General features: G+C 45.2%; 1 protein-coding gene across 8 annotated transcripts in view; it reads right to left on the minus strand.

The window, feature by feature from the left end:
- The window catches only part of RERE (arginine-glutamic acid dipeptide repeats), a 403,316-nt gene that overhangs the window by 26,686 nt on the left and 349,733 nt on the right, over nucleotides 1–26,897 (minus strand). For 6 of the 8 annotated variants that reach the window (XM_073585354.1, XM_073585355.1, XM_073585356.1 and 3 more), the window contains 8 exons: nucleotides 8,692–8,784; nucleotides 8,395–8,594; nucleotides 7,533–7,694; nucleotides 7,253–7,366; nucleotides 5,780–7,149; nucleotides 4,003–4,225; nucleotides 3,203–3,920; nucleotides 1,007–1,078 (listed from right to left, as the gene is read on the minus strand). In XM_073585354.1, the coding sequence (XP_073441455.1) occupies nucleotides 1,007–1,078; nucleotides 3,203–3,920; nucleotides 4,003–4,225; nucleotides 5,780–7,149; nucleotides 7,253–7,366; nucleotides 7,533–7,694; nucleotides 8,395–8,594; nucleotides 8,692–8,784 (2,952 nt within the window). The remainder of the gene's footprint in view (nucleotides 1–1,006; nucleotides 1,079–3,202; nucleotides 3,921–4,002; nucleotides 4,226–5,779; nucleotides 7,150–7,252; nucleotides 7,367–7,532; nucleotides 7,695–8,394; nucleotides 8,595–8,691; nucleotides 8,785–26,897) is intronic. The other 2 variants (XM_073585358.1, XM_073585359.1) reach the window with 2 other exon arrangements.

Consider the following 26,897-nt stretch of genomic DNA (forward strand, 5'->3'; position numbering starts at 1 on the left):
AAGTGCGTTGTCCTGTGCTCTGCACCCCTTCCCTGTGATTTGGTAAAGTTACGGTAAGCTGTGAATAAAGCCCTGAGATACCGCACATTCCATTCGGAAAAAACTAGAAGGAAAAAAATTAGTGCAATAGGGTTTTATCCGCAGGAGATAAGGGTGTTAAATAAGGTTATGTTAACCTGTCTAAAGGGGCCTTTACACATTGCGATATCGCTAGCGATATATCGCTACAGCGTCACCGATTAGTTGTGTATACACATTTCCAAGACTTTTAAATCCTGCTGCTGCAGGTCCAATGTGTCATCAGACTGGGAAAACACAGACAAGGAGAATTTGCAGATAATCTGTGCTGCTGGTATCACACATGACAGATCCAAGAACAGAAAAAGTATTTGCAGTATTTCTTTATTTAGTCAATGCATTTCAAAGTACTACAGACTTCATCAGGACAAGTACTTTGAAACGCATTGACTGAATAAAAAAAGAATCGCAAACACTTTCTGTCTGGACTTGGATCTATTATATGGGATACCAGCAGCGCAGATTATCCACAAATTCTCCTTATCTGCCTATTCCATTATGGTTCACTGATATAAGCTGGGAACACCCAGCAATTAACTGGTCTTAGATTGAACCACAATCTGGGATGTAGCTGGTCCAAACCATCTCCTGTACAATAGTTATGACTAATTCATTGGAGGTTTATGAAGTCAAAATGTAGTAATTTTTCAAAAACAAATTGGACCAAAAAGTCTTTTTATGGCATGAATTTGGTAATTTTTACCCCTTTGCCTTGGCACCAAGATTGGAGATACCGGAACCACATCTGCTAAAGTAAATTCAACACATCTAGATAGGCACGGAAAGAAGACTGAATGCTTGGACATTTAGGCTTTTTTTTTTCCTTAAAAGCTCTTGGCTCGCTTGACATTTTGGAAGGTAATCCCGGTCTCCCAAGTCCTTCTTCTCCCCCCCACTTTTTTTTAAATGGTTATTTTTTTTTATTTACCAGGAAAGTGGACTGGAACACATGTCCCGTTTTCAGCCACGCCCGGCCAAGTTTTAGAGTTACAGCAGCAGTCTATTGAAAACACATAACATCGTAAGATGCCTCCATCACATATAAGAAACACACATGGATTGTAATCCCACCAAAATACCAGATTTATTCAGCCATAAAGTGAACGGCGCCACTCTAGGCTTGGTCCGTCTTTTTTTGAAGAGGAAGGAAGGGTCAAAACAACGGTTAAATATTGCTGAAAACTAGCACAGCATGCTAACTATCCAGAAGGACAAACCAATGTCAGCCTGATAAAGGGGGCCTACCCAACAGCTTATTAACCATCACAGAGCTTGTGCTGGACTCTGGTAACCACCTCCTTGATTGGGGACAGGAAGGACTGACTTGGAACCAACATGTAAAAGGGCAAATGGTGTCATAAGCCAACAACAAAAAAATTAAAGGTTTTCTGTTGGGATGGTGATTTTGCATGACAACAAGGGTAATGACAAAATGAAAATCCTCCATGTATTTCTCAATCTAACCTTACACTATAAAACCAAAAGACCAGTAATTGCAAATCAGTACCAAATGTCAACACCTCCAGGCGGAAAATAGCATCATAAGGACTTCAAGCCCTATTACGTTCCTACAGAGTTTTTCTTGGCGTTTTAATTACATTGCCTGTGTATCTGACGTAGCAGACTCCGGACCAAAATCTGCATCAAAACACAGTGTGAACAAAACCGAAAAATAAACTAGACAATTTGTAACAGTTCCAGGCAGGGAAACCGTTCACATGTCACAGAAAACTCAAGGGATTGTATCCCGCTAGATAAAAATAGCTATAGACGGGTTTAAAATTGAGATCAATACAAATTAGTAATTAGCCTTCATTATTATGAAAGCTGCACGGATGACCTGCTGTCATGGGTCCTGTGCTTCTAACTTCTGCCTTGCTTGATGCGTATGAAGGGGGCTGCCAATGTGGCTCAGTTCGCTAGCCTACCCTAAGCCTCTTCTCCTTCAAAGTTTTGGCACAAACCGAAGAGCCCAGACTTGTAAAATGGACAGACAGAAAGCCCCCCTTCAAGTGGCTCCCATACAGAGAACAGCAAAGGAAGCTCATTCTTGTGACAAAATGACAAAACCCCTTTTTATCAGTGAGCGCCCTGACACATTTACATATTCGACTTCCACTGGTTGCTCTACCAATGGAAAAGAATCTTCTGCTCAACCTAAGATAACGTTTGGAGTGAACATCCATGTTCACAAGAAAATCATGTTTTTTAAATTTCTATTAGCAATGATTGCCGATTACCCACAGCACGGGCCACCAGAAGACTGTGTGGGAGGGCGACACTAAACAAGGCAGCGTCATGCTTGTCACTCTTAGCAACCATGGTATCTTATGGCGCTCAATCCCACACTGAAGATATTGGTCTGGAAGCAGAAAGACGCTGCCTAGTTTAGTGTAGCACGCAACACAAACTTCATGCTATCCTCATGTGATTCAAACTGCAGGTTATCAGCAAGAGTCACTGAAAAAAGTGATTTAGAAAAATGATTATAGAGCAGAGTCCTGCAAATGAATAATTTTCTTGTGAAAGTGGAGGTACAAAAGGCCAAAACTCTTACAAATCCTAACAGGTACTGTATTTAGTTTACACAAAAAGATCTATGGGATGAGAGAAAAGAAATAAAAATGGAGAAATAGGACATATCAGAAGGGAAATACTGGTTACACATTTGGAAGGGTTACTATTCGTAGTGTACAAAGATCTTTAAAAACAAAATTCGGTAAAATGAGTATGAAATGTTTTTCCACACAAAACAAAGATTGTAATAAGGCAGTCTGGGGTGGGGAATGCCGGCCCGATTGTTAGGGATACATGGACTGTATGCTAAAGCTTTTTATGCTATGTTGACAAGCAACATGTCATTTCACATGCCAACTACCAGTCTTTCCTGACACTCATAGAAGACTCACTTTAGTAGGACTGTTCTCAACATTCACTATAACCTCAGAATACAAGTGAGTAACTTAAGATTAACTATTTTTAAAGGGGTGTTCTCATCTGGGACATTAATGGCATGTTGATAACATATGCCACATGTCCGACAGATAGCAATCCAGAGACCCATATTTGTCTAGAGAACAAGGCCTCATCGCGAGAGTGGCCCTACCAGTCACCCATGACTCACCTTGATGTAACGGGTCCTGCTGATGGAGATGGAGGTGTGAATGTATGTGCGAGTGTTGGTGGTGATGAGGCGTGACGTTGAACATCTGCAACCGAGCTAATGGGTCATTAGCAAATGCTGCCATGCGCTCTGCGTGTATCCGCTCAGCTGCAAGTCTTTCTGGGTAAGTCATTTCTGGCCGTAGTTGTGGTCCTGCCAGAGCCAGTCTCTCTCTCTCAAGTGGGTTTAAGCCAGGATGAAAAGCAGCAAAAGGGTGTGGTCCTGCTGTTGGGGGTAAAGTGAGTGCACCATGTCTAGCAAAATGTTCCATGGGGTTAGCAGCAGGGTGAAGTTGGTCAAGCTCAGGTGGTTTCACCTCAAAGCCAGGTTTCATCCTCTCCCTCAGCTCTCTCTCCCGGATTTCACGTTCCCGTAGTTCCCTCTCACGTAATTCCCGTTCACGAATTGTCGGGTCCATATTATACAAGCCTGGCATGTGGTATGCCAGAAGAGGGTCATTGGGGTTGAGAGGAACAAAGAATGGGTGGTTACGGTTGGTTGGAGACATGACGTGCGGTCGTGCATATTCACTTAGGGTGCGTAGAGCAGGTGTATCTGGCCCAATGTAAGGTGGAACAGCAGCTATAGTTGTTGGAGGAGGTTCAAACGATGGCCGAATATGAGCTGGGCCGCCCATATGGGAATCTCCAAGACGGCCTTCATGGGAACTGCAAGCCTTCTGTATTAAGAAAAATGTAGAAAGTTTGAAATACTGCAATAAAATATAGATTAAAAAGAGAAAAGTTATATAGAAAACATACTGCAACTCTTTCAGCTTCCCTCTCGCGCTCCCGTTCCCGCTCCTTCTCTTTTTCCTTTTCTTTTTCCCGTTCTCGCTCCTCTCTGACTTTCTGCTCTGCTTCTCTCTTTGCTTTTTCAGCCGCTTCCTCTCTCTTCTTTGCCAGTTTGGAGCCACCCAGAGGGATGAAGTAGAAGTCGGTTCTAGCACAAGAGTTGTAACCACGATCCAGGTGCTTGTAAAATCTACAGAAAATCACCCCCCCACAACATTAAAGTCCACATTAATTAGGACTAGTATTTCATGCGCCTAATACATTCATCATTACATTATCATTGAGTCACAAGTTCTCAGTTGAGAACAGAAAAAAAACAAAAACAAGCAATGTAAGGATTTTCCCACATTCTTCGCTTCCACACTTGGTAAAAAAATAAAGCCATGTTTGGATCCTTTAACCTCGTCATGACAGAGCCCTTTTTCGTTTTTGCGCTTGTTTTTCGCTCCCCTTCCTCCATGGCAATAACTTTTTAATTTTTCCGTCAATATGGCCATGTGAGGACTTGTTTTTTTGCGGGAAGAGTTGTACTTTTGAACGACGACATTGGTTTTACCATATTGTGTACTCAAAAATGGGTGAAAATAATCCAAGTGCGGTGAAATAGCAAAACAAAGTGCAATCCCACTTGTTTTTTTTTGGATTTTTTTTACTAGGTTGACTAAATGCTAAAACTGACCTGCCATTATGATTCTCCAGGTGGTTATAAGTTCATAGACACCAAACAGGTCTAGGTTCGTTCTTATTTAAGTGGTGAAAAAAAAAAATCCAAAGTTAGTTAAAAAAATTTTTTTTAAAAAATGCGCCATTTTCCAATACCCGTAGCGTCTCGATTTTTCGTGATGGCTTATTTTTTGCGTGCCGAGCTGATGTTTTTAATGATAGCATCTTTGTGCAGATACGATCTTTTGATCTCCCATTATTGCATTTTAATGCAATGTTGCCGTGACCAAAAATATGCAATTCTGGCGTTTTGACTTTTTTTTTCTCGCTACGCCGTTTAGTGATCAGGTTAATCCTTTTTTTATTGATAGATCGGGTGATTCTGAACACAGCGATACAAAATATGTGGTTTTTTATTATTTTATTTTTAGTGGGACGAAAGGGGGGCGAAAGGGGGGCGATTTGATCTTTTTTTTTTAATATTTTTTTTTTTTTTACTTTTGGCATGCTTCAATAGTTTCCATGGGAGACTAGAATCTGCTATAACCAGATCGGCTATGCTACAATATAGGCGATGATCAGATCGTCTATACGTAGCTGAATTGCTCACTTGCTCTGAGCGCTGACCACTGGGGGCACTCACAGCAAGCCGGCAGTGACAACCATAGAGGTCTCCAGTAGACCTCTGGTTGTTATTTCAGCCCACCGGTGACACGCGATCACGTGACAGGGGTCACGAGTGGGCGGATTTCCAGCCCGATGGCCGGAAGCGTGTGTTAAATGCTGCTGTCAAACTCTGACAGCAGGATTTAATGGGTTAATAGCTGCGGGTGGATTGAGATTCCACCCGCGGCTATTGCGGGCACATGTCAGCTGTTCAAAACAGCTGACGTCCCGATAAAAATGTGGGCTCACCACCGGAGCCCACGTCAAAGGGGGAGACACAACATGCGCAATACTAGCACGGCGCATGTCGTGAAGGGGTTAAAGGTGTATGTGCATTAACTTATAAAAAGCATTTTACGGCTATGAACAAAAAGCCATAATCACTATAAAAGAAAGCAAACAACTCAATACACACCTTGCAGACTGGCTGGCATGACTGGGTGCATCTACAACAGTGGGTTCTGGTGATGGACTCCGAGGAGGAAGTGGAGGGCTCTCGGGTTCATCAATTTCATCAGGTACCTCCTCCTTGATCTGGATTGGTGGCAGAGGCAGTGGATTGGGTGATGGAGATACCACAGGAATGCAAACACCAGACGTTGCTGTAGAGGTTGCACTGGATGAAGCCACCTGAAGACTTGGAGATGCTGATGGTAAGGAAGATGGGGCTGGAGCAGGAGCACTAGTTGGAGGGGTTATAGATGGTGGGCCTCCAGGTACGTAAGGGTGCTGTGAGAAGGATGGCTGAGGAGGTATAGGATGAAGTCCTGATTGAGGGTGCCCCGGTGTCTGGGGAAGGCTTTGGCTTTGAGTCAAGACTGGCGGTTGTGCTGCTGTTGCCTGAAGTTGCTGGCTCTGGGGCATAAGCTGCAAAGGAGGAGGGTGAGCAGAAGGAGGATGATGGGCAGGCAGTGAACTAAGAGGCTTAAGAGCAGGAGGAGGTGGCAAGTTAGAATTCAAAGAAAATGGAGAAGGTCCTTGTAAATGGGGAGGATGTTTATGGGACTGTGTGGGAGTCTGAGGAATAGGAGTAGTGGGAGGAGGTTTAATATGAGGCATGGAAATAGGTGCTGGGGGCAAAGGCTGCTCACGTGGAGGCTGAGGTGGTGTCTGTAGCACTGGCTGACAATTTGGTGGTCCCTGAGTATTATGAGGGAAATTATGGGATGTGTGTTGTGGCAATGGAGAGACCTGAGCAGGGCAGGGCTGAGGTGGAGAAGAACCTGGATAATGTAATATGGGTTGTGGCTGGATGTTGTGCGGGATAGGTGCTACTGGGCCATGAAGAGGAGATTGTGGGTGGATTTGTGCAGGGACTGGAGGTTGAGGTTCTCCTTGAGACCCAGCAAGGGGCTGTATTGCTGGATGTGGAGAAGGAAGTCTTTGAGGATGTAAAACTGGTGACTGAATGAGTGACAGTGATGGGGGCTGAGGGGGCTGGGAAGGAGGTAGTGATGGAGATGGTGCTACTTGAGCAGGAGTAATGCTGTGAGGTGGAGGGGCAACAGGTGGAATAGGTGCTGGCGACACAGAAGGTGGGACCATTGCTGCAGCGCCATTTGGTGGCTGTAACATCTGCTGTTGGGCAGAAGAGTCAGAGTCACTCTCATTATCTTGAGGGCTTGGAATGCTGGGAGATGTGCTTCGATTATCCTGGTCAATGTCTTTAGGATCACTGCTGCCCTCATCATTCACACTACGGCTGTCCGAGCTCTCGCCTTCTCCCTCTCCCTCGCCTTCACCCTCACCTTCTCCTTCCGATGGTGAGTTTGGTCGACTAATCTCCTGTAGTAACATAAATGGGGTATTCATTAGAGAGCGGTGTACAACTGAAGCAATGACACACCAAGAAAGAGAAGGTATTCATGGATTTGTTGCTTTGACTCACTTGTGTTTTAGATTTTTTCACTGTGGCTCTGTCAGTCTCTTCAGTGTCGGATACTGGCTTCTCTCTCTGACGTTTGGCACTCTTCATTGGAGAGGTTGGCTCTTCTTTAATCTTCTGTAACCAAAGAGAAATGTGTTAAACAAGTGATACACAACTGAGGTGCATACTTCGTAAATCTGCTATCATATGGTCCCATAACTAGCAGCTACAGACCCAGGGCCTACAATAAACAATGGACACTAGATTAACAAAGCAGTCTGCCTGGTTAATTGCTACTTGCCTTTGATGGCTTCTTCAGGGACTCCGCTTTGCTGTCGTTACTGGATGTGCTGGCAGCACTTGGAGAATTTCGGCCACTGGAACGGATGTCTTCATTTATGGGGGAGACTCTGCCGTCTGGACTGGCGGTCTGTTTCTTGCGTCCGCTGCGTAATGTAGACATCTATTTGGCAGCAAAAACAATCATATGATTTAAATGAAACAGAATGGATGGAAAACATAAGACTTTAGAAACTTACTATGTTCTTAGAAGAGTTTTCTATGGGTTTACACAAAATAAAGGATATTATAGCAATACAAGCAAATATGGCAAACAATATATGGTTGATCGCCACTACCCTCTCCTGTCCTCCCCCCAAAAGAAAAGCAAAACACCACAAATTAACAGCTGATATCACAAAGAAGCTGCAGTGGTCACTACAGGGGACATGTGGTATGACATGGCTTCCAATTTATATGAATGGCCAACAGGACAATACAAGGATGGACACGACAATCAGATCTGTCTTAATGACTTCTGGCTGTACCAAACTGTGGCGAAATACTTCCGGGACATAGTGTACCGGCGCATGCACAGTAATGATTATCGGCTTTGCCCGCAGTTGGGCAAAGCATACTGCGCATGCGCTAAGCAAAGATTGGTTTGTGCATGCGCGAACTATGGAGAAGAACTACCCTAATACTGGATTAGATCGCGGACAGGGGCCACGGATGGAGTGGAGAAAAAAGAAGAAACACCGCCCATCGGACCGGACCCAGACCATTTACATAGGCCTCCAACATAGGGTGACAGATTCCCTTTAAACACACAGTAAATAATTAAAGAATAAACCTTTCAACCCAAAATAAAAAAAAGTACATACCGAGCCCCTGGTCCTCCGAGTTCTCATGCTATGCTTTCCATTAAGAGCATCTTCTTCCTCTTTTACAGGTTTAAACATAAATGGTGGCGGGTCCACAGGCTTTTCGATAGGTGGTAGCTCCCCGTATTTCTTAAAATGGATCCTGCAATCTGTGCACAGGAGAATGTTTTCTCTGCCCCCGTGGTGCCAATCCTTAGAAGCTGTAGTGAGAGCAGATACGCAATATTACACTATGCTGCCAAACACGGATTCTGTGTATTGACAAGATGCCCTTGACCCATGAAGCAGATTACATACTGGTGGAGAAGCAGTGGCGACAAGCATAACCCTTTAACTCTTGTTCACTGTCTTCGCTGTCAAAATCATCTTCACTGGCTGAGCTCAGGTCCACTAAATGGGAAAAACAGCAAGAACACACAAGTCATCATTCCAGGTTAGTAAATAGATGTTACGTTCTACAGATAAGAACACAATGCTTCATATTTATCAGTGTGGACATATTGCAGGGCACAGCGATCAGAAGACCGTACCGGACTGTAATGAATGTCTCAGTCCTTAAACAAAGATCAAATGAGAACCAAAGCAAGGTGGAAGGAAGAGACAGCTGCTCGTCACACCTGTATCTGCCATTACCCCACTCTCTGTGCCTGGCAGCAGAGAGCCTGACTGCTAATTATTATTAGTCAGATTACTTATGTAAAAAAAAAACAAAAAAAAACAAAAACATTTAATTGCAGCAATTGCCAAACCATCCAACTCCTAATAATACCAGCAGCACATCTAATTGTACAAATTGACATCTTAATTAAGTGTGAATAACATTGTTTTGGCAGAAAGCTACTGTTCATAAACTTAGTCTGCAGCAATCAATCTGTCAGAGCCTCCTGTTCTGTATAGATCTGACCAAGAGCTCCACTTCCCTCCATATGTTACTCATACGTTAGCATTTCACTGCACGGGAGTGTGGACTTAAAGATCCTCTAAATTACATCGAAAGCAAGTGCACACAAATTTTTTTTTCACGAAGATTCTGCCTGGAACCTTCCTGAAAAAGTGCTAAAGAAAGCCAAAAAGAATGAACACATGCACTGTGATAGCAAAATGACTTGCTGTGAACTTGTTCCATCTTTTAGAGCTTCGAAAGCCATGAAGCGGCTATAGGATTCTTCTGGGGGTCTCTGTCATTATACGCAATTTTACATTTCCCACGTGTTGCCATACTTTTGTGAAAAAGGAGGAGAGCGGAGTATAACCCCTTACCTACATTGGACGCACTATTCCGTCCATGTGACCTGGGACCTAAGTCCCAAGGACCGAATAGTACGTCTAGTGAGATCAGCGGCGCTCACATGGTGAGCGCCGCTGATCGCTGCCGGGTGTCAGCTGATTATCACAGCTGACACCCGGCACAATGTGTCAAGGGCGGACACGGCCCGCCACGTTAACCCCTTGCACACCGCGATCAAACACGATCGCGGTGTACCGGGGGTTAAAGGGAAGCATTGGCAGGGAGGGGGCTCCCTCCGTGCTTCCCTGAGCCCCCACAGCAGCGCCATGTGCAGCGCTGCTGCGGGGGTCTCTTTCCCTACAGGTCCCCGGATCCAAGATGGCGACGGGGACCTTCGGGGGCCTGTAGGGAGCTGACTTCCTTAGTGCCTGCAAAGCGTAGGCATGAGGAAGTCTGCGTCTATGCCTGTGACAGATTGCTGATCTGTCACAGTGATCTGTGATGTGACAGATCAGCGATCTTTCACAGGACAGTGATGTCCCCCCTGGGACAACCGAATAAAGTTTAAAAAAAAAAAAAAAAAGTAAAAATAATTTAAAAAAAAATCGCTAAATAAATTAGAAAAAAAAAAATATTCCCGAATAAATTCATTTTTTGGAAATAAAAACAAAACAATAAAAGTACACATATTTGGTATCGTCGCGTCCGTAACAACCTGCCTTGTAAAACTGTCCCATTAGATAACCCCTTTAGCGAACCCCTTAAAAATAAAAAACGAAGCAAAAAATAATGATTTATTATCATACCGCCGAACAAAAAGCGCAATAACGCGCGATCAAAAAGACGCATATAAATATCCATGGTACCGCTGAAAACGTCAGCTTGTCCCGCAAAAAACGAGCCGCCATACAGCGTCATCAGCGAAAAAATTAAAAAGTTATAGCTCGCAGAATAAAGCAATGCAAAAATAATTATTTTTTTACATAAAATTGTTTTCATTGCATAAAACCGCCAAAACATAAAAAAATGACATAAATGAGGTATCGCTGTAACCGTACTGACCCGAAGAATAAAACCGCTTTATCAATTTTACCGCACGCAGAACGGTGTAAACGCACCCTCCAAAAGAAATTCATGAAACGCTGGTTTTTGTTCATTCTGCGTCCCAAAAATCGGAATAAAAAGCGATTAAAAATTGTCATGTGCCCAAAAATGATACCAATAAAAACGTCAACTCGTCTCGCAAAAAATAAGACCTCACACGACTCTGTGGGTCAAAATACGGAAAAATTATAGCTCTCAATATGTGGTGATGCAAAAACTATTTTCACAATAAAAAGCGTCTTTTAGCCTATGACAGCTGCCAAATATAAAAACAGCCATAAATAGTAAATCAAACCCCCCGTTATCACCCCCTTAGTTAGGGAAAAATAATAAAATTATAAGAAAATGTATTTATTTCCATTTTCCCATTAGGGTTAGGGCTAGGGCTGAGATTAGGGTTAGGGGTGTGTTGGGGTTAGGGTTGGAGTTAGAATTGGGGGTTTCCACTGTTTGGGCACATCAGGTGCTCTCCAAATGCAACATGGCGTCGGATCTCAATTTCGGCCAATTCTGCGTTGAAAAAGTCAAATGGTGCTCCTTCCCTTCCAAGCTCTGCCATGCGCCCAAACAGTGTTTTACCCCCACATGTAGGGTATCAGCCTACTCAGGAGAAATTGCAAGACAACTTTTGGGGTCCAATTTCTCCTGTTACCCTTAGGAAAATAAAAAATTGGGGGCAAAAATAGATTTTTTTTTATTTTCACGCCCAGGCATTATAAACTTCTGTGAAGCACTGGGGGGTTCAAAATTCTCACCACACATCTAGATAAGTTCCTTGGGGGGTCTAGTTTCCAAAATTTGGTGTCATTTGTGGGGGGTTTCCACTGTTTTGGTACATCAGGGGTTTTCCAATTGCGACATGGTGTCCGATCTCAATTCCAGCCAAAAACGTCAAATGGCGCTGCTTCCCTTCCGAGCTCTGCCATGCGCCCAAATAGTGGTTTACCCCCACATGTGGGGTATCAGTGTACTCAGGACAAATTGCACAATAACTTTTAGGGTCCTGTTACCCTTGGAAAAATAAAAATTGGGGGTGAAAAGATCATTTTTGTGGAAAAAATATGATTTTTTAATTGTACCGCTGTACGTTATAAACTTCTGTGAAGCCCTTGTGGGTTCAAAGTTATCACCACATATCTAGATAAGTTCCTTGGGGGGGTCTAGTTTCCAAAATGGGGTCACGTGTGGGGGGTTTCCACTGTTTAGGTACATCAGGGGCTCTCCAAACGCGACATGGCGTCCGATCTGAATTCCAGCCAATTTTGCATTGAAAAAAGTCAAACGGCGCTCCTTCCCTTCTGAGCTCTGCCATGCGCCGAAACAATGGTTTCCCCCCACATATCAGGTATCAGCGTACTCAGGACAAATTCCACAATAGCTTTTGCAGTCCAATTTCTCCTGTTACCCTTGGTAAAATAAAAAAAATTGAACCTGAAGTATTTTTTTAGTGGAAAAAAGTTAAATGTTTATTTTTTTTTTTTTGAATATTCAAAAAATTCCTGTGACGCACCTAAAGGGTTAATAAACTTCTTGAATGTGGTTTTGAGCACCATAAGGGGTGCGGTTTTTTGAATGGTGTCACTTTTGGGTATTTTCTATCATATAGACCCCGCAAAGTGGCTTCAAATGTGATGTGGTCCGTAAAAATAAAATGGTGTTGCAAAAATGAGAAATCTCTGGTCAATTATTAACCCTTATAACTTCCTAACAAAAAAAAATTTTGGTTCCAAAATTGTGCTGATGTAAAGTAAACATGTGGGAAATGTTACTTATCAAGTTTGTGTGCCATATCTCTGTGATTTAAGGGCATAAAAATTCAAAGTTGGAAAATTGCGAAATTTTAAAAATTTTCGCCAAATTTCCATGTTTTTCACAAATAAACGCAAGTTATTTGAATGAAATTTTACCACTAACATGAAGTACAATATGTCACGAGAAAACAATGTCAGAATCACTGGGATCCATGGAAGCGTTTCAGAGTTATTACTTCATAAAGGGACAGTGGTCAGAATTGTAAAAATTGGCCCGGTAGTTAACATGCAAACCACCCTTGGTAGTGAAGGGGTTAAAAAGACTAATTTTGATAAAGTACAAGGTAGCCATAAAGTAAAAAGAAAGTGTGCAAAGACAACAGACATATCTGACAAACATGAGTCGTCTACAACATATAATTCCCCACCAGCATGAGGGGGAGTGAACCATTAAACAGGGTGGGAGTGTAATATACTGAACAGTGGGGTATCACATTGTACAAAAAGTAAGTGAGTGTCCACAGCATCTCAACACCATGAATAGTAAAATGTCTCCAATGGTCAGAAAAAGCATGCTAATGAAAGCACAACATCTTAACCTGAAATGGAAGAGGACCAAAGAACAGGATGGATACAATCCCCAATGCGCGTTTCGTGTGGATATTATCCCTACTTTCTCAGGGGGAGGTATTTACTATTCATGGTAAGGACACTCATTTAGTTCTTCTACAATGTGATATCCCACTGTTCAGTATATTACCCTCCCCCCTGTTTAATGGTTCACACCCCTCATCCTGGTAGGGAATTAATTATATGTTGTAGATGACTCATGTTTGTCAAGTATGTCTGTCTTGTTGGACACTTTTTTTTTTTTTTTAACTTTATGGCTACCTTGTCCTTTAATAAAGATTAATCTTTTTAACTATTATACGCCGCTCTCCTCCTTTTTCATATAATTTTCTGGAGTGGTTCCTGAATGTGACCCTATGGCTTCTTGGTGCCTAGTGTCTCAAACTAATATGCTACTGGGTTGTGCACTGCTAATATGTTGTCATGCTTAGGGACATTTTCTCATTAAAGCATGCATCTGCTGCTCACTAGGCAACATACCGGCCACCATAAAGGTAAGTTCACACCAGGTGTTTTTTTTCAGCAGGTTTTTCTGCAGCAAAACCTGACCTCTTGGCAGGAAAGAAGCTGCAGAAAAAAAAGCAGGCTTGCTACATTTTTATAGCTTTTTTTGCTGTTTTTTTTTGCATGCTAGATTTGTCCCTTCTTCTACAGAATCAGGTTTTGACACAAAAAACACAGCAAAGCCTTAAGGTACTGTCACACTTAGCGATGTACCAGCGATCCCGACCAGCGATATGACGCGGTCAGGATCGCTGGTACATCGCTAAGTGGTCGCTAGTGAGCTGCCACACAGGCAGATCTCACCAGCGACATCGCAGGGGACGGGGGTCGCTACTTACCTGTCACACTAGGCGATCCTGCGCCCTCCCGCCCGGCTCCATGCGAGAAACAGTCCTGCACGTTCTCGTGCGATCAGCGATAAGCAGCGGGGGAGCGGGTTGTAGGTATGTATCACACACAGCGATATCGCTATAACGTCACTAGTTATAGCGATATTGCTAGCGATATCTTAGTGTGACATGCCCTTCAGGCTAGTTTCACACTAGCGTTTTTCAGCGCTGTGCTTCGTGCGCAATAGAATTGCATACAAAAACCGCATAATGCGTTTTGTATGCGCTTGCTTTTTTAGGCGCATGCGTTTTAACCAGTTTCTAGCCATGTTAACTCTTAAAACGCATGCGATTTTAAACGCAGGCGTGCGCATGTCCATGCGCATGCCTGAGTTCCCATAGACTGTAACGTGATTTTTTTTGCGCATTCCGTGTGCAAGTGTGCGCATGCGTTTTTTTGAGACAGGTCGGACGGATCAAAAATGCAACAGGTTGCATGCGGCGCGCCTAGCCGCACACTACAAAAAACACATGCGCACGAAAACGCATACTAACGCGTGCATACGCTAGACCATGCGCCCCCATGTTAACCCCTTAACCCCCAAGGGTGGTTTGCACGTTCATGACCGGGCCAATTTTTACAATTCTGACCACTGTCCCTTTATGAGGTAATAACTCTGAAACGCTTCCATGGATCCTGGTGATTCTGACAATGTTTTCTCGTGACATATTGTACTTCATGTTAGTGGTAAAATTTCATTCAAATAACTTGCGTTTATTTGTGAAAAAAAACGGAAATTTTGCGAAATTCTAATTTTCCAACTTTGAATTTTTATGCCCTTAAATCACAGAGATACGGCACACAAAAAACGTAATAACATTTCACATATGTTTACTTTAGGCCGGTTTCACATTCGCGCTTTTTAAGCGCACGCACGGCCGGGGGTAGCTCCGCCCCCGAGCCGGCTCTCTGCCCGGCGTGCCCGCCCCTTGCTTGTAGCGCCGCCTACTAGCGGACAGCGGCGCCTGCGATCGGCGCACCCTATCTTTAGCATAGGGTGCGCAGATCGTGCGCAGGCCGTGCGCTAGTTGCGCTTTGACCTGCGCTGCGCACTTTTGACGGTGCGCCGTGCGCGCCAAAATCCGAAAAGTTCGATTTTGGCGCGCACGGCGCACCGTCAAAAGTGCGCAGCGCAGGTCAAAGCGCAACTAGCGCACGGCCTGCGCACGATCTGCGCACCCTATGCTAAAGATAGGGTGCGCCGATCGCAGGCGCCGCTGTCCGCTAGTAGGCGGCGCTACAAGCAAGGGGCGGGCACGCCGGGCAGAGAGCCGGCTCGGGGGCGGAGCTACCCCCGGCCGTGCGTGCGCTTAAAAAGCGCGAATGTGAAACCGGCCTTACATCAGTACAATTTTGGAACCAAATTTTTTTTTTTGTTAGGAAGTTATAAGGGTTAAAAGTTGACCAGCGATTTCTCAGTTTTGCAACCCTATTTTATTTTTACGGACCACATCACATTTGAAGTCACTTTGAGGGGTCTATATGATAGAAAATACCCAAAAGTGACACCATTCTAAAAACTGCACCCCTCAAGGTGCTCAAAACCATATTCAATAAGTTTAATAACCCTTCAGGTGCTTCACAGGAATTTTTTGAATGTTTAAAAAAAAAAAAAAATGAACATTAACTTTTTTTCACAAAAAAATTACTTCAGGTCCAAATTTTTTTTATTTTACCAAGGGTAACAGGAGAAACCGGACTGCAAAAGTTATTGTGCAATTTCTCCTGAGTATGCTGATACCTGATATGTGGGGGGAACCACTGTTTCGGTGCATGGCAGAGCTCAGAAGGGAAGGAGCGCAGTTTGACTTTTTCAATGCAAAATCAACTGGAATTCAGATCGTACGCCATGTCACGTTTGGAAAGCCCCTAATGTACCTAAACAGTGGAAACCCTCCAAAAGTAACCCCATTTTGGAAACTAGACCCCCCAAGGAGCTTCTCCAGATATGTGGTGAGAACTTAGAACCCACAAGAGCTTCACAGAAGTTTATAACGTACAGCTGTACAAATAAAAAGCCTTAGTTACTCACCGGTTAACGGTGTTTTTCGGAGTCCATGACAGCACCACCTGAGAGAGGGGATCCGCCCTTCAGGAACAGGAAACCTACAGATACAAAAGGGCGGCACCTCTCCCACGCATCAGTTGGATTACAGAGCACAAGAGGACCACAATGGTTAATGGCAAAATTTATATACAGTACTTTTACACAACTATTCCTTACCAGTGTACATACAAGAGGAAGAAGTGCACACCCAAATTTAAACTAAAGGGAGGGAATATACGGGTGCTGTCATGGACTCCGAAAAACACCGTTAACCGGTGAGTAACTAAGGCTTTATCGGTCGTCCATGACAGCACCACCTGAGAGAATTACAGAGAGTAATCACCACTTTAGGGGGGGGACCACAGCCTGCAGAACCCTGATACCGAAGGAGAGGTCTGCAGAAGCACCCAAGTCTAGCCTATAATGACTATAAAAAGTGCTCGGAGAGGACCAAGTGGCCGCCTTACAAATCTGGTCGATGGAGACTTCCGATCTCTCGGCCCACGAGGTCGCCACGGCTCTGGTGGAATGCGCCTTCAATTTCTCCGGAGCTACTCTACCTTTTGAGGTATAAGCTAACGAGATTGCTTCTCTAATCCATCTGGCTAGTGTACTTTTGGACACCCTAAGACCTTTCCTAGGGCCTTGGTAGGAGACAAAGAGGGCATTGTCCTTCTTCCAGGGATCGGTAGCCGTTAGCTACTCCAAGAGGCATCTCCTAACGTCTAAAGTGTGTAGCTTCTCCTCTTTCTCATTAGTTGGTTTAGGGAGGAAGGATGGAAGGACTATTTCCTGCGACCTATGAAAGCTGGAGGCTACTTTTGGTAAATACGCTGGGTCAGGTCTAAGTATTACCCTATCCTCTTTTATCTGAAGAAAAGGTGGGCGCCTAGACAATGCCTGAATGTCGCTTACCCTACGGGCTGACGTTATGGCTATCAGGAAAGCTATCTTGAGGGACAGGCTCCTAATAGAGGCTGACGAGATGGGTTCAAATGGCACTTCTGTCATGGCTGTGAGGACTAGGTTCAAATCCCATGGCGTGAGTCTATTCTTTACCATTGGTCTGGATCTACTCGCTGCTTTGATAAACCTATTGACCCAGTAATTAGCCGCGATGTTGCAGCTAAAGAGGGCCCCTAGGGCGGATACCTGTACTTTAAGGGTACTGGTGGAGAGACCCAGGTCCAGCCCTTTTTGTAAAAATTCCAAGATCTGGCCTATAGGGACGGAATCATCAGTATTTATATTTGAGCTTTGGAGGAATCTTTTCCAAATTCTGACGTAAATCTTAGTTGTCACCACTTTTCTACTTTTTAGTAGAGTGTCAATTAGGTCTGGGGAGAAGCCTTTACTTTTTAGCAGTGACCGCTCAAATTCCACGCCGTGAGATGTAGGCCAGCCACCTGAGGGTGGAAGACCGGGCCCTGGGACAGAAGGTCCGGGATGTCCGGGAGAACCCAAGGATCGTCTACCGACATGATCCTGAGGTTCGAGAACCATGCCCTTCTGGGCCAGAACGGGGCGATGACTATGACCCTTGCCCTGTCCTTCCTGATCTTCCTCAACACCAGAGGAAGTAGATAGGGGAGGAAAGGCGTAGGCTAGCCTGAAGTCCCATTTTATCAGTAGCGCATCTACTGCCAGAGGAGTCTCCCTGGGATTTAGGGAGCAAAACTGTCTCGTTTTCGAGTTCTCCTTGGTGGCGAATAGATCCACCTCTGGTTGACCCCATCTCTGCACGATCTGAACGAAAATGGAGGTGTTTAAGGCCCACTCTCCTTGTCTTAACAGATTGCGGCTTAGGAAATCTGCCGCGACGTTTTCTTTCCCTCTTATGTGAAGAGCCGTGAGAGATAAAAAAAATGACGCTCTGCTAGCTGGAACAACTGTCCTGCCACATTCATCAGAGTTTTGGATCGAGTTCCGCCTTGGTGGTTGATATAGGCCACGACCACTCGATTGTCCGAGAGAACTCGTACGTGATGGCCCTGTAGATACATAAGGAGCTCTTTAGCTGCGTGTACTACCGCTGTCAATTCTTTTAAATTAGAAGACATTGGTATCTGATCCCGTTCCCATAGGCCCTGGACCAGAATTTCCTCCATATGCGCCCCCCAACCGGAAGGACTTGCATCCGTGGTGACCACGCGGGTAATGTTATACTCCCAAGGGACCCCTCTAGACAAGTTATTTCTTTCTAGCCACCACTCCAGGGACTCTATTGTGTTTCTGGATAAGGTCAGTCGACCTTCTAAGTTACCCCCAAGAATCCTCTGATACCATAAAACTTCGCCCTGTAGAGTTCTCGTATGAACTTGGGCCCACTGGACCGCGGGAATGCAGGACGAGAGGGAACCCAACAGGGACATGGCTTTCCTGAGGGACATGGAGGGGTTGTTGGAAGCGTTCAGGACCCGGCCATGCAGGTGCAGCAGCTTCTCTGGGGGCAGACGGCATTCCTGCTTTTTAGAATCTAGGGTTAGGCCTAAAAATTGTTGAATTTTTAATGGCTGCAAACGGGATTTTTTGATATTAAGTAGCCATCCCAACCGCTCTAGAGCCGCCGTTGTTTTCTGTAATTGTTCTAAACATTGCTCGGCTGAACTGCCTATTATAAGGAGGTCATCTAGGTAGGGAACGACTAGAATGTTTAGCTCGCGCAGGTGGGCCATCACCTCTGCCATCACTTTGGTGAATACTCGGGGCGCAACTGCCACCCCGAAGGGTAAGGCCGCGTACTGGAAGTGCTGGATTGACCCCTCCAACTGAACCGCCAGTCTAAGGAAAGGTTGGTGTGCTAGACATATGGGTATATGATAGTAAGCGTCTTTCAGATCTAGGACCACCATGAAGCAGTTTTGAAACAGCATTTTTATTGCGGTGTTAATAGTTTCCATTTTAAACGGACGTACGACCAAGAATTTATTGAGGGCTTTTAGGTTAAATATAGCCCTAAATGAGTCGTCCAGTTTACGGACCAAGAGCAAGGGGGAATAGAAGCCTTTCCCCCTCTCTTCCTCTGGAACTCTCGTCAGGACTTTTTTGTCCAGTAGCTCGAGGACCTCGGTCTCCAGGGCAGCTTGTTCTAGCGGGGAAGATTTGAGCGGAGTTACCCTGAACCGATCATGGGGAACGCAGGAGAACTCTAGGTGCAGTCCTGTAGCTATCACCCCCAGTATCCAGCTGCTATTTGAGATTCTGGCCCAGGCCGGGTAGAAGGCAGATAATCTTCCTCCTACCGGGGCCCACTAGTCATTGGGGCGGCTTCTTATTATCCCGTGATGGACCTTCTTGGCGCCCCCCTCCTCCGAACATGAAGCCCGTACCTCTGGTTTTCTTGTTGTCCCATCTGTTCTGATCTCTGGCCTGCCTCCTGCGGGAATACCCTTTCCTAGAAAAGGGTCGTCTCCAGGATGTATTCGGCAGACTCGGAAATTTCTTTTTGTCATCTCCGGCTTTCTCTAACAGTACGTCTAGGACGGGGCCGAACAAGTATTCACCCTCACAGGGGATAGAACAGAGACGGGACCTGGCTTGGATATCTCCCGGCCAGCATTTTAACCAGAGGGCTCTTCGGGCTGAATTAGACAAACTTGCAGACCTGGCCGCCATGCTTATTGAGTCTGCCGAGGCATCTGCCAGAAAGGCAGCAGCATTTTGGATAATTGGAAGAGACTTACGGATGGAAGCTCGCGAGGTTCCCTCCTTTAGCTGGGAGTCCAATTGATCCAGCCAAACCATCATGGATCTGGCTGCGCACGTGGCTGCTATTGCTGGCCTTAGGGCGCCTGCTGACATCTCCCATGTGCCCTTTAAAAAGGAATCTGCCTTTTTATCTAGAGGGTCTTTAAGGGAGGCCATGTCGTCGAAGGGTATAGATGACTTTTTGGAGGCCTTAGCTACCGCTGCATCCAGCTTGGGGGCCTTATCCCAACGACTTACTATTGGGTCCTCAAAGGGGTATCTTCGCTTGAAAGCAGGCGGCATAGAACCCCTTTTTTCCGTTTTTTTCCACTCCCTGTCTATCAGGCTCTGGACTCTTTCGTTTAATGGAAAAGTCTTTTGCTTTCTGGGGTCTAGACCCCCGAACATAATGTCCTGAGCAGACAGTTCTGTCTTTTTTTCTTCTATCCCCATGGTTGACCTTATGGTTCTAATTAATTTATCCATTTGGTCCAAGGGAAAACAGAACCGGCTGGAATCCTCTTCGGAAGAAGAAGAGGAGGCCGAGGACTCTGAGGAGATATCTTCCCTCCTAGGGCCGACTGAAGATTCTGAGCCGGAAACACTAGCCCGTCTTCTTTTAGAAGAATCTTCTTTTGATAGGGCTTTTATTTCAGTCCTGATTAACTGCCTCAGGTCTGTAGCGAAGCTTGGAGCTTCTTCCGCTACCTGCATAAATAGGGAAGAGTGTAAGAGTCTGATACTCCACTCACGTTCTACCCCTCACACGCAAGACTGACACAATCTTTTAGGGTGGCCATCTGGTAAAGGGCAACTACAGAGGGCACATTCCTTGTGCTTCTGCTTCCCTGTGGCCTTCTTCCCCTGAGAATCAAAAAACATAAGGGGACACTGCATCAGGGTACATTCTCGCAGATCTCTTACCCTTGCAGATGAGGACAGGTACCGGATCATGGGGGGCTGCAGGAGGATCCTTTGACCTAGAGGAACTACTGTGGCTCTGTCCACTCGAACGTCCCTCCTTCCGCCTCTTAGGCTGGTCACTGGGGTGCTTTGCCACGGGCTGCACCTCTTGTGGGTCCATGGGGGCTTCTGTCGTGTCCATCGCTGGGCCTCCAGAAGCACCTCAACAGCGATGCCTTCTGTCTTAAGAAGGCTTCCCCTCCGGATCAGCAGGAACTCTGTCCGGCGTTCGGGCCCCCTATTGGACCGCTCCCCGCGATCCTCCCCTTCAGGTGCCCGGCCCCCTCAGGCGGCGGGCGCGCATCCTCAACAACTGGAAGTCGACCGGCATCCGACTTCCGGTTTCGGCGCTAGGCCCCGCCTCCTCCGCCGCGTCACTTCCGCCGCGCGCCAGAGGCTGCGGGGACGCGCGGCAAGGGGCTAGCACTGCCGAACGGACTGCACCCCCGGGGGAAGGAGACACAGGGGGACCCGCTTACCTCACCGGCTCCATGAAGAAGGCGCCCACCGGACCCTGTCTCCGCCTGCTCTTACCACTGCCGTGGAAATCCTACCCGGACCCACCGTGGCGCATCCAGGGCCTCCAGCGAGACCGAGGTAGGAGAACCCCCCGCTACCTGAGTCGGTCCGCTGGCCTGGGAATTCAGTTATCCATGACGGACGATCTGTAGGGAGTTCTGTCCTTGTTAGGAACAGGAAACCAACTGATGCGTGGGAGAGGTGCCGCCCTTTTGTATCTGTAGGTTTCCTGTTCCTGAAGGGCGGATCCCCTCTCTCAGGTGGTGCTGTCATGGACGACCGATAAAAATCATTTTTTCCACAAAAATGATCTTTTCACCCCCAATTTTTATTTTCCCAAGGGTAACAGGACCCTAAAAGTTATTGTGCAATTTGTCCTGAGTATGCTGATACTCCATATGTGGGTGTAAACGACTATTTGGGCGCATGGCAGAGCTCAGAAGGGAAGCAGCGCCATTTGACTTTTTTGGCTGGAATTGAGATCGGACACCATGTCGCGTTTGGAAAGCCCCTGATGTACCAAAACAGTGGAAACCCCCCCACAAATGACACCACATTTTGGAAACTTGACCCCCTAAGGAACTTATCTAGATGTGTGGTGAGTACTTTGAACCCCCAAGGGCTACACAGAAGTTTATAATACCTGGGCGTGAAAATAAAAAAATCATTTTTTCCACAAACCTGATCTTTTAGTCCCCAATTTTTTATTTTCCCAAGGGTACCAGGAGAAATTGGACCCCAAAAGTTGTTGTCCAATTTGTCCTGAGTACGCTGATACCCCATATATGGGAGAAAACTACTGTATGGGCACACCTCAGGGCTCGGAAGGGAAGTAGTGACGTTTTGGAATGCAGACTTTGATGGAATGGTCTGCGGGTGTCATGTTGCCTTTGGAGAGCCCCTGATGTACCTGAACAGTGGAAACCCCCCACAATTGACCCCATTTTGGAAACTAGACCCCCCACGGAACTCATCTAGATGTGTGGTGAGCACTTTGAACCCCCAAGTGCTTCACAGAAGTTTATAACGCCCGGGCGTGAAAATAAAAAAATCGTATTTTTTTTCCACAAAAATGATATTTTTGCCCCCAATTTTTTATTTTCCTAATGGTAACAAGAGACATTGGACCCCAAAAGTTGTTTTGCAATTTGTCCTGAGTAGGCTGATACCCCATATGTGGGGGTAAAACACTGTTTTGGCACATGGCAGAGCTTGGAAGGGAAGGAGCACCATTTGACTTTTTCAACGCAGAATTGGCTGGAATTGAGATCAGACGCCACGTTGCGTTTGGAGAGCCCCTGATGTGCCCAAACAGTGGAAACCCCCCCAATTCTAACTCCAACCCTAACCCCAACACACCCCTAACCCTAGCCCTAAAGGGAAAATGGAAATAAATACTGTATATACTCGTGTATAAGCCGACCCGTTTATAAGCCGACTCCCCTAATTTTGCCACAAAAAACTGGGAAAACGTATTGACTCGCGTATAAGCCTAGGGTGGAAAATGCAGCAGCTACTGGTAAATTTCAAAGATAAAAATAGATACCAATAAAAGTAAAATTAATTGAGACATCAGTAGGTTAAATGTTTTTGAATATCCGTATTGAAATCAGGAGCCCCATATAATGCTCCATACAGTTCATGATGGGCCCCATAAGATGCTCCATACAAAATACACCCCATATAATGCTGCACAAAGGTTAATAATGCCCCCATAAGATGATGCGTAGAATAATATGACCCATATAATGCTCCATAAAGGTTATGGCTCCATAAGATGCTCCATACATTATGCCCCCATAAAATGCTCCATAGATTATGCCCCATATGCTGCTCCTTAGAATATGCCCCCATATTCTGCTCCATAGAATATGCCCCCATATGCTGCCCCATAGACTATGCCCCCCATAGACTATGCCCCCATATGCTGCCCCATAGACTATGCCCCCATATGCTGCCCCATAGACTATGCCCCCATATGCTGCCCCATAGACTATGCCCCCATATGCTGCCCCATAGACTATGCCCCCATATGCTGCCCCATAGACTATGCCCCCATATGCTGCCCCATAGACTATGCCCCCATATGCTGCCCCATAGACTATGCCCCATATGCTGCCCCATAGACTATGCCCCCATATGCTGCCCCATAGACTATGCCCCCATAAGCTGCTCCATAGAATGCATCCCCATATGCTGCCCCATAGGATACGCCCCCATATGCTGCCCCATAGGATATGCCCCCACATGCTGCTCCATATAATATGTCCCCATATGCTGCCCCCATAAAATGCTCCATATATTATGCCCCCCATATGCTGCTGCAAAAAAAATAAAATGCCATACTTACCTCTCCTGCTCAGGACCTCACCTGTCTGGGGGCCATCGCTGCTCACCGCTGTTTGCCATGTCGTCTGTCAGTGACGTCCAGGCAGCAGAGAGCACGGCGCACACTAATCACGTCACCGCACCCCCCTGCTTCCTAAACGTCACAGACAGAGGATGCAGCAGACAGCGGTGAGCAGCGATGGACACCCCGGACAGGTGAATATCTCTATACTTACTTATTCATGAGTTTAATGAGCGGTACCATGTGACCGCTGAAGGCAGGAAGGGAGACCGTGGAGAAGCTGCAGAGACCACGCCAGGGGAGGTAAGTATGAACTCTGACACCCCTATTCCCCCTCCCCCGCCGACCTCCAGGTATATGACTAGTGTATAAGCAGAGAGGGGAACTTTCAGCCCAAAAAAAATGGGTTGAAAATCTCGGCTTATACACGAGTATATACGGTACATTTTAATTGTATTATTTTTCCCTAACTAAGGTGGTGATAAAGGGGGGTTTGATTTACTATTTATGGCGGTTTTTATGTTTGGCAGCTTTCATACGCTAAAAGACGCTTTTATTGTAAAAATAGTTTATGCATCACCACATTTTGAGAGTTATAGTTTTTCCGTATTTTGACCCACCGAGTCATGTGAGGTCTTATTTTTTGCGGGACGAGTTGACGTTTTTATTGGTACCATTTTCGGGCACGTGACATTTTTTGATCGCTTTTTATTCCGATTTTTTAGACGCTGAATGAACAAAAACCAGCATTTCAAGAATTTCTTTTGGGGGGCACGTTTACACCATTCCGCGTGAGGTAAAATTGATAAGGCGGTTTTATTCTTTGGGTCAGTACGGTTACAGCGATACCTCATTTATATCTTTTTTATGTTTTGGCGCTTTTATGCAATGAAAACAATTTTATATAAAAAAATTATTTTTGCATCACTTTATTCTGTGAGCTATAACTTTATTTTTCGCTGATGACGCTGTATGGCGGCTCGTTTTTTGTGGGACATGACGTTTTCAGCGGTACCAAGGTTATTTATATTAGTCTTTTTGATTGCGCGTTATTGCACTTTTTGTTCGGCGGTATGATGATAAAGCTTTATTTTTTGCTTTGTTTTTTTATTTTTTAAGGGGTTCAATACAGGGGTTAACTAATGGGACAGTTTTATAGGGCGGATCGATACGGACGCAGCGATACTACACTGTGTTCCAAATTATTATGCAAATGATATTTTTCTATGATTTTCCTAAATAGTCAGTACAAATGACATTCAGTCTAATAAAAGTCATCACCCGTTAGAGTATACATCAAATTTTATTGAAGAAACCTCCCAATGATAACAGTATAATCTCCAAAATGAATAAAAACTCAAATTGCACTGTTCCAAATTATTAGGCACAGTAGAATTTCTAAACATTTGATCTATTTTATTGAACTGAAAATGTTCATTTGTGAAATTTGCAGCATTAGGAGGTCGCATTCACTGAACAAAAAAGCTATTTAACTCCAAAACATCCTAACAGGCCAAATACATGCTATCATAGGAACCCTTCTGTGACATCACCTTCACAATTCTTGCATCCATTGAACTTGGGAGTTTTTGGAGAGTTTCTGCTTGGATTTCTTTGCATGAAGTCGGAATAGCCTCCCAGAGTTGCTGTTTTGATGTGAACTGCCTCCCTCATAGATCTTTTGCTTGATGATACTCCAAAGGTTCTCTACAGGGTTGAGGTCAGGGGAAGATGGTGGCCACACCATGAGTTTATCTCCTTTTATGCCTATAGCAGTCAATGACTCAGAGGTATTCTTTGCAGCATGAGATGGTGCATTGTCATGCAAGAAGAGGATTTTGCTCCTGAAGGCACATTTCTGCTTTTTATACCATGGAAGACAGCTGTCAGTCAGAAACTCTATATACAGTACTTTGCAGAGGTCACTTTCACACCTTCAGGAACCTTAAAGAGCCCTACCAGCTGTTTCGCCATGATTCCGGCCCAAAACATGACTCCTCCTCCTCCTTGCTGTAGTCGCAGCCTTGTTGGGACATGGTGGCCATCCACCAACCATCCATCTGGACCATCCAGGGTTGCTCGACACTCATCAGTAAACAAGACTGTATGAAAAATAGTCTTCATGTATGTCTGGACCCACTGCTACAATTTCTGCTTGTGAACACTTTTTAGGGGTGGCTGAATAGTAGGTTTATGCACCACAGCAATCCTTTGAAGGATCCTACACCATGAGGTTCGAGGGACTCCAGAGGCACCAGCAGCTTTAAATATCTGTTTGCTGGTTTGTAATGGCTTTTTAGCAGCTGCTCTCTTAATCCGATGAACTTGCCTGGCAGAAACCTTCCTCATTCTGCCTTTATCAGCACAAACATGTCTGTGCTCAGAATCAACCACAAATCTCTTAACAGTACGATGGTCACGTTTACATTTTTGGGAAATATCTAATGTTTTCATCTCTTGACCAAGGCATTGCACTATTTGATGCTTTTCAGCAGCAGAGAGGTCCTTTTTCTTTCCTAAATTTCTTGAAACCTGTGCCCTGCTTAATAATGTGGAACATCATTCTTAAGTAGTTTTCCTTTAATTGGGCTCACCTGGTAAACTAATTATCACAGGAATTTGAGATTGATTTCAGTGATCCAAAGAGCCCTGATACACAATACAATCTATGAGTTTACTTGAAAAACAAAAAATTACATCTTTATGACACTTAAATCCAATTTGCATAATAATTTGGAACGCAGTGTAAATATGTGTACTTTTATTGTTTTGTTTTTTTATTTCCAAAAAATAAATTTAATAGGGAATATTTTTTTCATTTTTTATAAATTTTTACACTTTTTTTTTTTTTTTTTTTTAAACTTTTATTACAATGGCCCAGGGGGGACATAACTGTCATGTTACAGATCGCTGATCTGTCACATCACAAATCGCCGTGACAGATCAGCGATCTGTCACAGGCAGTGCAGAAGGCTTCCTCGTGCCTGCGCTTTGCAGGCACTGAGAAAGCCGGCTCCCTGCAGGCCCCCGCCGCCATTTTGGATCCGGGGACCTGCAGGGAAGGAGACCCCCACAGCAGCGCTGCACATTGCGCTGCTGTGGGGGTCTCAGGGAAGCACGCAGGGAGCCCCCTCCCTGCCGATGCTTCCCTAAACACCCGGTACACTGCGATCATGTTTCATCGCAGTGTGCCAGGGGTTAACGTGTCGGGGGCGGTCCGTGACGGCCCCTGACAGTGATGGGTGTCAGCTGTGATAATCAGCTGACACCCGGCCGCGATCAGCGGGGCTCACTGCGTGAGCGCCGCTGATCGCTATGACGTAATATCCC

The sequence above is a fragment of the Dendrobates tinctorius genome, unplaced genomic scaffold, assembly GCF_039654945.1.
Source record: "Dendrobates tinctorius isolate UK_male_01 unplaced genomic scaffold, ASM3965494v1 ptg000086l, whole genome shotgun sequence".
NCBI classification, from domain to species: Eukaryota; Metazoa; Chordata; class Amphibia; order Anura; family Dendrobatidae; genus Dendrobates; species Dendrobates tinctorius.